Source organism: Lissotriton vulgaris, chromosome 5, assembly GCF_964263255.1.
Source record: "Lissotriton vulgaris chromosome 5, aLisVul1.2, whole genome shotgun sequence".
Taxonomy (NCBI): domain Eukaryota; kingdom Metazoa; phylum Chordata; class Amphibia; order Caudata; family Salamandridae; genus Lissotriton; species Lissotriton vulgaris.
The window spans coordinates 45,369,772-45,383,397 of NC_141693.1; the positions used below are offsets into that span (position 1 = coordinate 45,369,772).

Sequence of the window (13,626 nt, forward strand, 5' to 3'; positions counted from 1 at the left end):
GACTTCTTCCTGTGCTTCGACTTACCTGACCCGAGTGCAAAGACTTTGATGAGGATTGATGATGATGACTCCGCGACCGGTCCCTCGACCTCCCATGGGACCAGGACCTTGAGCGGCATGGAACCAACTGCCCAGCCTCGAGTAACTTACGGGACCGCTCCCGCAAATTCTTCGGAGCCATGGGCCAGCAGTCAGAGCACGACTTGGGGTCATGGTCATGCTCCAGGCAAAAAAGACACATGCGGTGCAGATCAGTCACTGACATCAGTCGCTTACAGGAATTGCATTGCTTGCAACCGGGCATACCTCGTACACCAGGTGTCATACGACTCGAAAAAGAAGTTGACAAAAGTCGCAAAAAGATTAGTCAAAAGTGTACTAGAGGTACCGCTCTTCCCTGATCACCACTAGCTAGCTCAGAAAAAGAAAGAACTGCTGTCAGCGCTCGAGGGCGGTGTCTAAGTAGCTGTGCAACGTCATTCCGGCAACCACGATGCAAATGACGATCGCGGAGCTGACCGATGCCACCTTCCGACGTGCAGGGGTACTGCTGACGAAAAAACTTTCCAGATCCAGTCTGACGCCTGGGGGTAATTCTAAGGTAAGGAATCTATAACTAACATGTTTCTTTCATATTTACTTTTATATAAGATCCATTTATGATTGCTCAATTTATAAACTTACCTCTTTCTTTAATTAAATCACCTATAAGAGAATGTGTAGAGAAAACTAATTTAATTTTGTTTTCAGATGTGTAAAATATTTCATCATCAAATACTTTATTCAGAGTTTTCAACCATAAGAGTACATAACAGTACATATGCAAAACTAAAGATACACAAACTCAATTTACAACACGGTGCTGAGTCATGCCATTACAAAATTTAAATGATCAATGGAAGTGTACCTTTAAAATGTATTAAAATATATACTTTATAATTAGTTACAATTGGCATTTAAAAAGATATGTAGTTAAAATACAACAAATAAAGGACACCGAAGCTAAGGGTCATAAAACAAATACATAGATACTGGGAGACTGAGAAAAAGAGAAAGCATAATCCGAAAGCCAATCACTCCAGCACCCTGTATCTGATGGACCTGCTCCAAGGAAGGTACTAGGATACTGCAAAGCAACTAACTGAGAGGATACTGTACAGAGGAACCGTGTGGCAACCTCTAGTAGACGGCATCCAAATTGCTTCCAAAAAGGGATGATCCATGTTTATCTTGGCCAGGTATAACCAGAAGAACAGAATAAAATAATGTTAACTAGTGACTCCTCTGGCTGTTGGCAAACTGGACATACAGTACTTATTGAATTTAAAGGGTTCCACTTTGATAATAAAGACATTATTGGCAAAGTTTCCAGGAGGGACTTTGCAGCAAATGGGTTAATAAAATCCTAGAAGGGTTCAAATTGAAAATCAAGTTTAAAATAAAAAAAAGAGAACTAAGCAACCCTTCAGACACATTCTGGAATTTACATTTTACCAGAATGCATCCTTAGGTGTAGTCTTGAATAGATAGGTCGGAGATGCCGAGAAGGCCCATGGGTCCCCTAAAGGCGATGTGTACTAGCAAAATTTAGACATAAGATAACCACTTAATTTTACCATTACTGTCCAGTGATACTAGCTCCTCCTAGGGTCCACGATGGTCGTCAAGATCTGCATAGTGTTTCAACCTTCTCCAACTATGTAAGAGCCTCAATTAGGTCACATATATCATTGAATTGAGGCCCCAATCTCGTCTTAATTGTATTAGCGGAGTATTATACGGGAGGCTAGTCAGTGCTCTCAAGAATGTATTCTCCTCTACCTCAAGTTTAGTCAGATTCCAAGTGCCCCATACTTCTGCCCCCTACAGGGCACTGCCCTCAGCTTTAACCCTGGACACCTAGAGTGGGGGCATGGCTTTGAAGCCAACAATGGCAGACGCATGTGCTGAGAGCTCCGCACCAGCCAGGTTAATTATCCTGAATATAGGTGACTCCACCCAGCCCCGGGGGCGCAATAATGGGGGCCCATGTCACGAGAACTATTAGAGAGGCTGCTGGCGTATGCTGACCACGAGCACCTGCTGAGAATTTCCAAACGACTATACCCATGCAGATATTGCTGCAGCAAAATGGCGGCCTGAGGAGAAACGGACCATGGAGCATCGGACGGGTTCACCCGTACCGGCCGTCAGCGGTGACCGGCACACATATCCAACGGCCTGGAGGCACATTAAAGTAATACGGACTACATCTGAAGTTGGTGTGATGCCGAGGCTGAGTTTGGGACTGCGAGAACGGCGAGCCTTCAAGTGCGCTAAGACATCACACAGGTGCTGAGAGCCCACAATTGAGAGCAGCGCTGCGGCCTCAGTGAAGTGCGGCCACTGACACTGGTGAGGTGAGTGAAGAACAGGCACCGGGAAAATCATCAGCCTTGGGGTGGTGCGTGAGATGAGCACTTAGCTGAGCAATTAGAGGATCGGTTGGGTGCACCGTAGCTTGAAGAGAACGCAGTGGATAATAGACCGGCGGCACACAGTCGGTGGGAGGCGTATGCTGGCTTGTGCAGAGCTTGCCGAGATCCCCATGGTTCTTGTGGAGTGGGGGGAGTCAGGATCGAGGAGCAGGGCCACCTGGACCTGCCTGAAGACGGCTAATATCAGACCTTCCCCCAGCAATTGAGAGGGTTGAGAATCTGCACGATTGAGAGATGTGTTGCTGCTCGACCTTCTCCCCTCACCATGATCGGTGTGGTTCCATGAGAAGGGGGTTCCGTTCCCTGCGCCGCCCCACAAACTGCAAAAACGGGTGTGCTTGAGTACCTTTGGGTTGGCCAGTGAGGTGGAGGAGGGACTATCCTGGGGCGAGTGAGTTTGGAAATTGCATGAAGTATTATTCTGCAGGATTTGGGCCGCAAATTGTCACCCGTCGCCCTCCGCTGCTCATAGTCTTACTTGACATACCAGTCTGAGTGGGACAGGCACCCACAGACTGGCCGCTGTCTTGAGGTGGGACTGTTAAATTGCTCACCCTTACCTAACAGCCCCCATGGACCAAAGGTCATTGGTTTGTATTCATCAGTGCACTGCCTCGACATCGAATAGGGGTACTAGGTAGGTTGGAAGATATTCATAGCAGCTGCATGGTACCTCGCTAGTGCCCAGAGGGGGATGTACCAACACTTAGGGGTACTCTCGCTGAGACTATTACTTGTGACCTGGGAGGCTCTATATTTGATGGAAGCTGACGTGACTCTGGAGGTAGCTCATCCTCGCAGGTGATCTTTCTACAGGAGCTGGAAGGCACAAAAGGTAATTCCTCAGATGAAGTTGCACAATAATAGTCCATCTAAAACTGGCTGAGATACATAGAGCCCTGGAAAGTTCTGATCGGATAACTGAGTGGTGGCGGCCGGGGACACTGGCGTGTGCGTCGTACCCCCCTTGAGAGCAGCGCTTTCACCCTTCCCACTCTTCCACAAGAGCTCCTGCCGCGATGCAAATGGGGAAACCTAGAGGGAAACAGGCAGGTCCCCCCCCAGACCAAGAGGAGAACACGAAAGGCACTGTATCAGTTGACGACGGGGGAGAGCAACCGGGAGTACCCATCCACCAACAATTTGCTAAGATACTAGACGCTATAGCCGACACAAAGGAGACCCTGCACCAGGACATCAGTACAGTGGCAGTGGGTCTGGGGATGTTAACTTTAAACTTTCGGAGAGAGTGAAACAAACCGAACAATCCTTGGGTACACTTGCTCCTGCGCATCATACCATCGCTGGTCGGAGAGTGAAACAAACCGAACAATCCTTGGGTACACTTACTCCTGCGCATCAAATCCCTCGCTGCACAGGTCGGAGGCTTGACCACCAGAGTCAAATATCCAAGAAAGGCGGCCAGAGGATGCAGACGTACGCAATAGGAGGAACAATGGAAGGGTCCTTGGACTTCTGGAAGGAGTGAAAGGATCGGACATGGCCCAATATCTGGAGACATGGCTCTGGGAGGTAGTGGCGCCTGAAGGACTCTCGCGATTCTACACTTTGGAGCGTGCGCACAGAGTGCCAGCCAGATCACTGGCTCCTGGGCGGCCACTGCGATCTGTGGTGGCCAAATTTCTCAATTTCTGAGACAGGAACCTACTGTTAAAGAGAGCACGAACAGCTGGGCCCTACAAGGTGGATAATAACAAGGTGTCCCTATTCCTGGACTACACCATGAAAGTCCAGAGACTCCATAACTCCTTTTTGGAAGTAAAAAGAGCTCTAAGGGATGAGTGGATTCAGTATGCACCGATGTTCCCGGCTAAACTCAAAATAATGCTAGATGGGAAAACTCATTTCTATGAGGATCCCAAGACGACCTGGGAATGGGTTGAGGCCTACAGAACAGAGGGTTCTCCCAGACCGCGCTCGGAATACAGACCTGAATCGGTAACCCACGAGAAACGACTGAGGAGACGACAGACGATAGACCACAATGAAACCAAGTCCTTCTAAGACAGCAATAGAGAGAGCGGAAGCACTGAAGGCCATGTCTGTCATGATGCGTAGCAGAGATGCCTCCCTGGACACGGACTCGGAAGCGAAATATGGAACTGAGAACTCTGAGACTGATGACTCACACGCTGATAGTGGTTCTATGCCTGTAGTGACTCCTCAAATGGCTGATGAGCTCATGTGACCTGTGATAAGTTTCTCAATTTCTATTTTATGTTTCTGCTGTGTTGGGGAATGGTTGGGTGGGCATCTGGGTGGGCTTACCTGGGTGGGGTTGGAACGGCCCGCCAGGCTGTGACGTCTTCCTGCCTCTTTCACTATTAAATAACCTGAGAGGGAAGACCATGCTCCCCCTTAGGCACTGGTGCTAGTTAGCTGGTGCCTTAACTGCCTGTTGTAGGTAACTGTTATGCAGTATTACTGTAAGTTTGGGAAGCTGACAGTTGTCAGACCACTCGTGGGTTGGGGAGTTTTATGGTTGGGACTGTTGTAACACACCGGATGGTCTGGCATGATTTTGCAGGCGGATGGGGGATGGAAGGAAGGGGCTGTACATGCTAATGGCTGGCAATGCTGATCAAGTGGAGGAGTATAGATTTCTAACTTGGAATATTAGAGGTATGGGTTCATCCTCAAAATGCTACAGTATCCAGAATTATATCAGATGCAGGGATGCACCCGTGGTCCTCCTACGGGAGACGCACCTTATGGAGATCGAGGTCACTAGACTCAGACTCAGGTGGAGAGGACAACTCTTTGCAACCCCATACTCGGCCTTTGTAAAGGGCGTGTTAATATGGATCCCCTGGGGTTCCCTTCTCCCTCACTCGGAAAATAATAGACACAGAGGCGAGGTTCGTAGCTATCACCATCACTTTAAATGGGAAAGAGGTATGCAGTGTGTATGCACCTAACTGGGAGCAGCTTCCCTTTCTTGAACATTTATCGGGTAAATTGGCAGGAATATCACATGGAAACTTTGTAGTGGGAGAAGACTTCAATTGCGTGTATGATGTGGAGTAGGATAGATCGACTCCTCCACTAAAGGGTACGGTGAAGGTTCTTCGGAGCTGGCCTGCGGGATGGGACTTGCTGGACATATGGAGGTTACAAAATACACAATGCAGATAATACTCCTATTATTCACATTTATGTGATTTACACACAAGATTGGATATGTTCTTCTGCTTGGCCACATTGTCCAATGTGGTGACGGGAGGAATATCTGGGTAGATCCCTTTCTGATCATAGTCCCCTACTCTTGCGATTTACACCCACCCCTAGGAGGACCCCCATTCCCTTGTGGAGGTTAGACCCAGCGTTGTTGGAGGAAGATAGTTTCCGCCAAATCCTTTCTGCAGCTTTGGTACACTACTTTGCCGAAAATCAAGGGACAGCAAGCTCCCCATTAGTGGAATGGGAAGTGTTTAAAGTGGTGATCCAGGGACACTGTATGGGACAGAAGGTGGGGATCTGAAGGATGGTGACCCAGGAACTAGATGTCCTAGAAGGACAAATCCTGACACTGGATATGGAATTTGCAGGTGGGTCTTGTTCGCAGGGTAAATTGGTGGAACTGAAAAGCCTCTATAATTCCACATGGGATAGATTGAGGGCATTAGACCTCAAAACCTACCAATTGAAACAACGCATGGAGGGAGGTACAGGTGGACGATTACTGGCCTGGTTGATTAGGCCAGAAAGTAGGGGTAAACCTATCCCCATTATAACGGATACACAGGGCCAGATAATTTTCTCTCCAAGGGCTGTTCAAGCTGCGTTTCATACCTATTATGAGTCGCTATATGGGTTGCTGGAGGTGAGCCGGGAGGGTGAACTCCTTTTATATCTCGAAGGCTTGAGACTGCCAAGCTTAGACCGCGACACTGAAACCTCGTTGGCACAATCAGTTACAGCGGGAGAAATTAGAGTGGCGATCAGAGATATGGCTAGAGGGAAAACACCGGGACCTGATGGCCTACCTGCTGAATTTTACGCTACCTTTGGAGATATTCAAACCACAAAACTAGCACAGGTGTATGCCATTGCACTTAAAGAACAGCTACTGCTGCCCTCAGTTAATGAGACATTAGTGATCCCACTGCCTAAAACCAAAAACACACATGCCCAATTGACTGAGTTTCGACTACTATCCATGTTAAATATGGATTTTAGGATACTGAGCAAGGTGCTGGGGACTAGGCTCGTGCCCCAAATGAGGTGCTTGGTTCATGAGGACCAGACTGGTTTTATTCCTACACGATCCACGTCCAACAACCTTCGGCGTCTGTACCGCGTCATGTTCCTTTCGGATATAGGGAATTTCCCAGATGCAGTAGTAGTTACGATAGATTTGGAAAAAGCTTTTGATTCTTTGCGCTGGGATTTTTAACTAGCAGTAATGGAGAAAATGCAGATGGGAGAAGGATGGCAGAAGTGGATTTGTCTTCTATACACAAAACCTCGAGCACGTGTGAATACTGGCCACATATTATCGACTCTGTATCTTATTCATAGAGGGATCAGACTGGGATGTCCCCTGTCACCCTTGATTTTCGCACTAGTGATGGAACCACTGGCGGAACACTTTAGACAAGAAGGCAGTATATTGGGGATCCCCCTCAACGGGGCCGAACACATAATATCGCTATATGCTGATGATGTGTTGAAATATTTGGGGGATGGCCTCAGTGGGATCCACACAGCAGTACGCATATTGGAAGAATTTGCGTGACTCTCTGGTCTACGCTTGAATCAGCGGAAAACTTCTGTGTTACTGCTGCACCCTGCTCTCCCAAGGCCACCAGTATTACCGCCTAGCCTAGAATGGTCTTTGGTCTCCTTCAAATACTTGGGGATACAGATTTATCACACACAAAGTGATTTATTTGACAGTAATTTAGGGGGTGCCTTGAGAACACATCGGGCGAATGTGGCCTTCTGGCGTACGCTCAAACTTCCAGTCATGGCTCGCATGGCATTATCCAAAACGGTAAAACTGCCACGACTTTTATATTACTTTGTCAACCTGCCAGTTGTGGTGCCCAAACACTGGTTCCAGACTCTCGATGGGATAATGCGGGATTTGGTTTGGGATGGTGGTCGGAATAGAGTGTCGCTGCAGACCACAAGGCTTCTGTTGGCGGGCGGAGGACTGGGGGCCCCTGACTTTGGAGCCTACTGTCTGGCAGCTCAGCTTCAGTGGCTTGCTAGATGGATGGATGGGAGAGACCTGTCTACATTATTGCTTACCCCTAAGACTACACACATGTCTCTACTCCCTAGGTTGCTTAATTGTCGTCAGAGAATTAATCGAATGGGGGTGTTGCTCTCTGTGGCGGTGACTTGCTGGGATAGATGCATAGCACGTTCCAAGGGAACCCTGCTCTAGCACCCGGTATTCCACTTACAGGTATCCCTCAGGTGGAAAGAGGTCCTCCCCTTACTGACCGACAATTGGTGGAATGGGAAGAGGCAGGCATACGGACAGTTGGTGATTACTACAGAGATGGCGAATTGCTGCCATTAGATGAGTTTCTTGAATATCACAAACTCCCACCAGGACAATATTTAAACTACCATATAATTCGAGGGGCGATGACAGACTTATTGGGTATAGCAGAGAATGAACCGGGTACCCATCTGACCCTACACGCACTATTGACTCTGGGTTTGGCAGGGCATTTGGTTAAATGGTTGTATCTGGCAATGTGTGAACTTGCTTCACCATTATTGCCTAAACTGCTAGAGCGATGAGAGGTTGTGGTTGTTGTATTTGAGCTTATATAGCGAGAGAGCATGCTAAATAGACAATCGACTGAGAAAGAATGGAGGAGGGTTTTGTGTGGTCCAAAAAACATATCCCGGAATACAGCCTTTAAACTAGTGGAATTTGACATTATACACAGAACTTACCTTACCCCACATAGGTTAAATGTGGTATATGGCAGGGAGGACCAGGCCTGTGCTCTGTGCTCACAACTGGATGCAGACTCTGACCATATGATTTGGTCCTGTGGGCAGCTAGTAGACTTCTGGTGCACAATTGTGGGTAATGGGGTATTCTCTAGATCACTAGCGTGTTCCCGGGAGATTTGTCTGCTGGGATTATTTCCGAGACCCAATCCACAGAGAATAGGGCATAGGTTTATAGACTTGGCTTTCATCCTGGCCAGACTACGGATAGCTCTTGGGTGGAAATCAAAACATGCCCCGCTGGTGGTGGCTTGGGAGGAGGACGTTACTCGCTGGACTACAGCAGAGGAACAAGCTTTGTTCAAGAAGATAGGATTAGAAAACGGTAAATCGCTGGCAGAACCCTGGGCAGATATGGTGAAAATGTGGGAACAAACACACACACCGGATCAGACCCAGATTTCATCCTCGACCGACGGACGGATAGCTAGAAGTATTTATTTAGATACTATGACTCTTCACTTTCCCCTATCTATGTTGGGACCTGCTTCCCCCCGCCCCTCTTCTAATAGAAACTGATGGAGATTCTTTAAATGACAATTGTATTTTAAATGCACAGACTTCTGGTGGTTTAGATTTAGTTGTAGTTGAAACTTTGTTTTGTTTCGTATGGTTAATCTTTTTTTGAATGGAGTCTTTTATTAGCCTGGCACTGATTGAGTGTATACTGCAGAGATGGTAAGGTAGACAACAACCATATGTATATGGACGACAATATACAAAAATAGATGCTCACCAGCTCCCCATTGAATCGGAGTTAATAACAATTGACTGTTATGAAGATGCTTGTATCCGGAATTCTTGCCTCCAGTAATATTGTATGTGTATGCGATACTGAGCTTAAAACTTAACATTGGCTTGCAGGATGCACCTGAAATATTATCCTAGCTGTAATCCAAACATGCTGTAGTGAGCCTGCTCTTCTTTAGTAACTGTGCAGGTTATCTGCCCACTATATGTATAAATGCCAATATAAAAGCTATTTAAAAAAAAATAACTCTGGACACCTAGAGTACGGGAGAAATACACCTGGTCCGGGATATCCAATAATTTTTTTAATTGCAGCCGAGTGTGGAGTTAAATTTAGGCTGCTCTTCTCAACATGTGGTTAAAAAAAAGAAAAATATCCATCTATTATTGCTCAATTTATAAACTTACCGGTTGCTTTAATTAAATCACCTATCTGAGAAGCTATAGAGAAGACTAATGTAATCTTGCTTTGAGGAGTGCAATTCATTTCTACATTGCCCACTGGTAAAACTAGACAGACAAAGAAAACTCAGAAAGAGTAGCATTAGCTATCTGGGGGTATTTTTCTAAATATTCTAATTTATTTTTGAAAATATTCTGAAAATGTGATATTCATAAGATATTTCTGTTCATATAGTCATAAATAGCTTATGTGTTTGACCTATCACATTTATAATTATTATACTTTTCTATAGCCCTTCAATTATTGGCATGGTTTGTTGAAGTATATGACAAAGTTGCCTGTCACTATAGTAGTTAGCGTGTCTGTAAAATAGTAATAAGTTCAATGTAGATTATTAAAAGGCTTCAAATATAAGTAACAAACAAAATGTTAATGATGTAAACCTCAAATTTCATTTGGAAATTCTTTCTTTAGATGTACTATCATTTGGAAATTATTTTCCTAGATATGTCTGCTCAAATAGCAAACAAATGATTTTTGAACTTGAAAATGGTAATTTATGAATATTTTTAAGATGGAGTCGAAGAGTCTAAATTGAGTAAAAACCCTTGGTGTGTGTCTTAGTGTTTGGTGTTGCGGTGCAGAGTGGGACTTGCTTTTCTCACTGTGTAAGGGACTTATGGTTTTGTGTAAAGGAAACACAGTTCAGCTAATAGTCCCTGTGCAGCAAATAATAGAGTTCTCAACTTCATCAAAAGCAAATGATGCACGACAAGCAGTAACAATATACAGACAAGTTGTTTAACATACGTACTCTAACTTAAGTAGATGTGTCCTTGACCTCACCCTTGTTTCAATGCAATTTCACATACCTTTTTCTTTCTGAAGAGTGTCTGAAAAAGGGATGACAAATGTGTTACTTTTGCAGATTAAATACATCATTGCTAAAATTGTAAAAGGCAAACTTTCAAGAGTTGTTCCAAGCTTATGGCAACCGTGGTCGGGTGAAATTCTCACAATTCAAGCTATTCACAAAAATTGTTAAAAATTATGTGATTGAAAATGCCCACCACAATGAGCATTCAACAGTCAGGATTGAACAGAACAGATTTATCTGCATTGGGAACATTGCAAGACCTAGAACCATGTGCACCATCTTAGGGGCTGTGTAAAACCTTTGTGCCTCTGCCCACATTTAGCTTACATGATGCCTTCATAATGTGATGCAGAAAATATATTTTTAAATAAAGCCACATATTACTACTTTAAATCATAAGCATGGGACCATCCCTTCATCATAGATCTGTCTCTGCCTCACTCTTCTATTTGTTTCTTATTTATGCCGTAACCATAGGTAATGCTTATGTCCACTCACATTGGCAGCAATAAGGTATAACCTGTGGCCCAAGCCTACATTGCTCAGATGTGTTTGTTGTGGAATTCTGGTATATTTCAGGTGCTTGTCAATGAAGAAAAGGAAATGGATGCTGCTCAGCCACCTACCCTTGTACGAATCCTACACTAAGATTTTATTATGCTTACTTGAACTGAAAAGAAATGCTAAAATTAAAGTCAGTATAAAAATGTAAATCTTCAGCTACTAGGTATCAGGGTAGCTAAGTAATACAGCAGCACTATCCAATACTGAAAGGAAGAAGTCTGATTGGGGTTTCTGCTTATGCCATTCTAGAGACGGGGAAATGACAAATCAAGTCAAGTCAAATTAGCTTTATGCAATATCAAGTATCAAAAGCATTCTGCACTCATACATTATAGTATGAGTGTACATTTAAAAGTTACATTGAGTTAAAACACAATAAAATCTTGCTATACATGACAATTTAATAAATAGACAACTCTTTTTTTAAAAGAATAAAAATATATATGTTACTAATAGGTATGGCTCACAATTACTAATTAATCGCTAGTAGCGTGAGGAACACAATCCTATGCCTGGCCTTACTCCAATAACCATGAGTTGGATACTACTTATTGGGCTTTATTGCTTATCACTTTTGTTCGAACAATCCAGGCACAGCCCAGAAACTTGGCAACTCCACATACAAGCCGAGACATAGATGAATCAGTTCTCAGAATACGTAGGGCAACTAGATGGTTTGTAGTACCTAATTGACTGCATACGGGCTTGAGACATTTGGCCCTAGCCTGTTTATAAGCAGGGCAGGTAAATAGTAGGTGAGCTACAGTTTCTTGCTGAGCGTCACAGCAAGGGCAGTTTGGTAAAGTGCGTTTTGGTGAGTCCCATTTGGCAGATATAGTGTTGAAATCTAAATTGCATATACAGTGCCTTGTCTCTAGGCGTCTTAATAAAATATAAATATAGTTCAAAGGATCTGGCCAATTTATGTTGCAGAAACTCCTCGGTTAATCTCCCGAGCTTTGGATTGTGTAAATCCTGTTGGTTGACCCAGTTCCAATAGATCCGTTTAAGTTCATTCTTGGGCGGCGGGAGCTGGTTTACACAGGCTTCGCCTAGACCCAGGTTTATCAACATATTCCTTAGATCCCTGAGCCATTTGACCCTTTTATTGGTATCTAGTGTAATGAGCTCAGTAAGGCCAGTCGCATAGCTGATGAGTTCTGGGGTGCGCCTTAATCCTACCCAAAATAATAGGGGGCGAATTCTAGCCATATCGCTAAAGGAGTGTCTGCCCATGTCATAGAATAGAGGCTTAAGTGGTGTGCTAATAGGGAGAGATACAAAGTCTCTAAAGAATTTATTTTCTGATCTACCAATCTCTTCGTTTTTTCCAAAACCCCAGAGTTCTGCATCGTACATTGCTGAACTCACAGCCTTTCCTTCGTAAACTGCAATGGCTGGGGCTACCAGTCTGCTTGACGATGAGCGTTGGTCTTTACCAATAGCTCCCGACACCCGCTTGTGATGGAGTAACATTTTGTCCAAGTGGGACCGCCATTGCATATTATCGGAAAGCCTAATACCCAGATAGTCGAATGTGTGGACTCTCTCTAATGAAGATCCATCTAGAGTAATTTTGCTTCTAAAGCGTTTTCCTCGGTTAAAATCCATAAACTTTGTCTTAGAAGTATTTATCGTTAGGCCCCTTAAGCTGCAAAACAATTGGAAGCGGATGAGAAGTTTCTGGAGTCCTACTAGGGTTTTGGACATAAGAAAAGTATTGTCGGCAAACACAGAGAGTTGGTATTTTTTTTCCTCCTGCCAGGGTTGGGGCATCAGTTGGGTATTCTCTTAAAAAACTAACCACTCCATTCACATAAAGTGAAAAGAGGGTAGGAGCCAACACACAGCCCTGGCGGACCCCCCTGTTAACTGGTATCCTCTCTGTGGTTTGTCCCTGCTCTCCCCATCTGACTCGGGAATAAATATACTCATGGAGCCGTATTAAAAAGTTTAAGATATAGGAAGGGATGTAATTTTCTTGGAGCGCTACCCATAGCTTTTCACGAAGGACTAAATCAAACGTGGTCTTAAGATCAATAAAAGCAAAGTAGAGGCTTCCCTTGCCAATTACGACCACTTTCCAATAAAGGAGAAGTAGTCTAAATACCTGATCCACCGTTCTAGTGCATTTCCTAAAACCCGCTTGGTAATTGGAGAGAATACCCTCATCCTCCATCCAGTTCTGAATCCTATTTAAAAGGGCTCTGCCGACCACTTTCTGAATAACATCAATTAGGCTAATAGGCCTATAGTTAGCAGGGTCCTGGCAGTCTCCCTTTTTAAATATAGGTACGAGCTCTGCCCCCTTCCAAGAATTTGGGACTTAAGGTCCCTTTAATATAAAATTAATTAGGAGCAAAATATAATGGGCCCACTTCTGCGTCTCTGCAAGAATTACATTACCTGGGATGCCATTGGGTCCAGCTGCCTTTGCAGGAATGATACAATTTATTGCCACCTCAATTTCTTTCAATTGGAAGAGATTGGTGGCTTCAATAGCTAGTGGGACCTGTGTCTGCTTTTGATGGAGTTGTGTGGGGACAGTCATCCGC

The 13,626-nt window shown here is 44.6% G+C and overlaps 1 protein-coding gene across 6 annotated transcripts in view; it reads right to left on the minus strand.

The window, feature by feature from the left end:
* The window catches only part of LOC147710099 (butyrophilin subfamily 3 member A3-like), a 353,872-nt gene that overhangs the window by 123,332 nt on the left and 216,914 nt on the right, over positions 1-13,626 (minus strand). For all 6 annotated transcript variants that reach the window (XM_086920800.1, XM_086920797.1, XM_086920799.1 and 3 more), the window contains 2 exons: positions 10,503-10,523; positions 685-705 (listed from right to left, as the gene is read on the minus strand). In XM_086920800.1, coding sequence (XP_086776926.1) covers positions 685-705; positions 10,503-10,523 — 42 coding nt within the window. The remainder of the gene's footprint in view (positions 1-684; positions 706-10,502; positions 10,524-13,626) is intronic.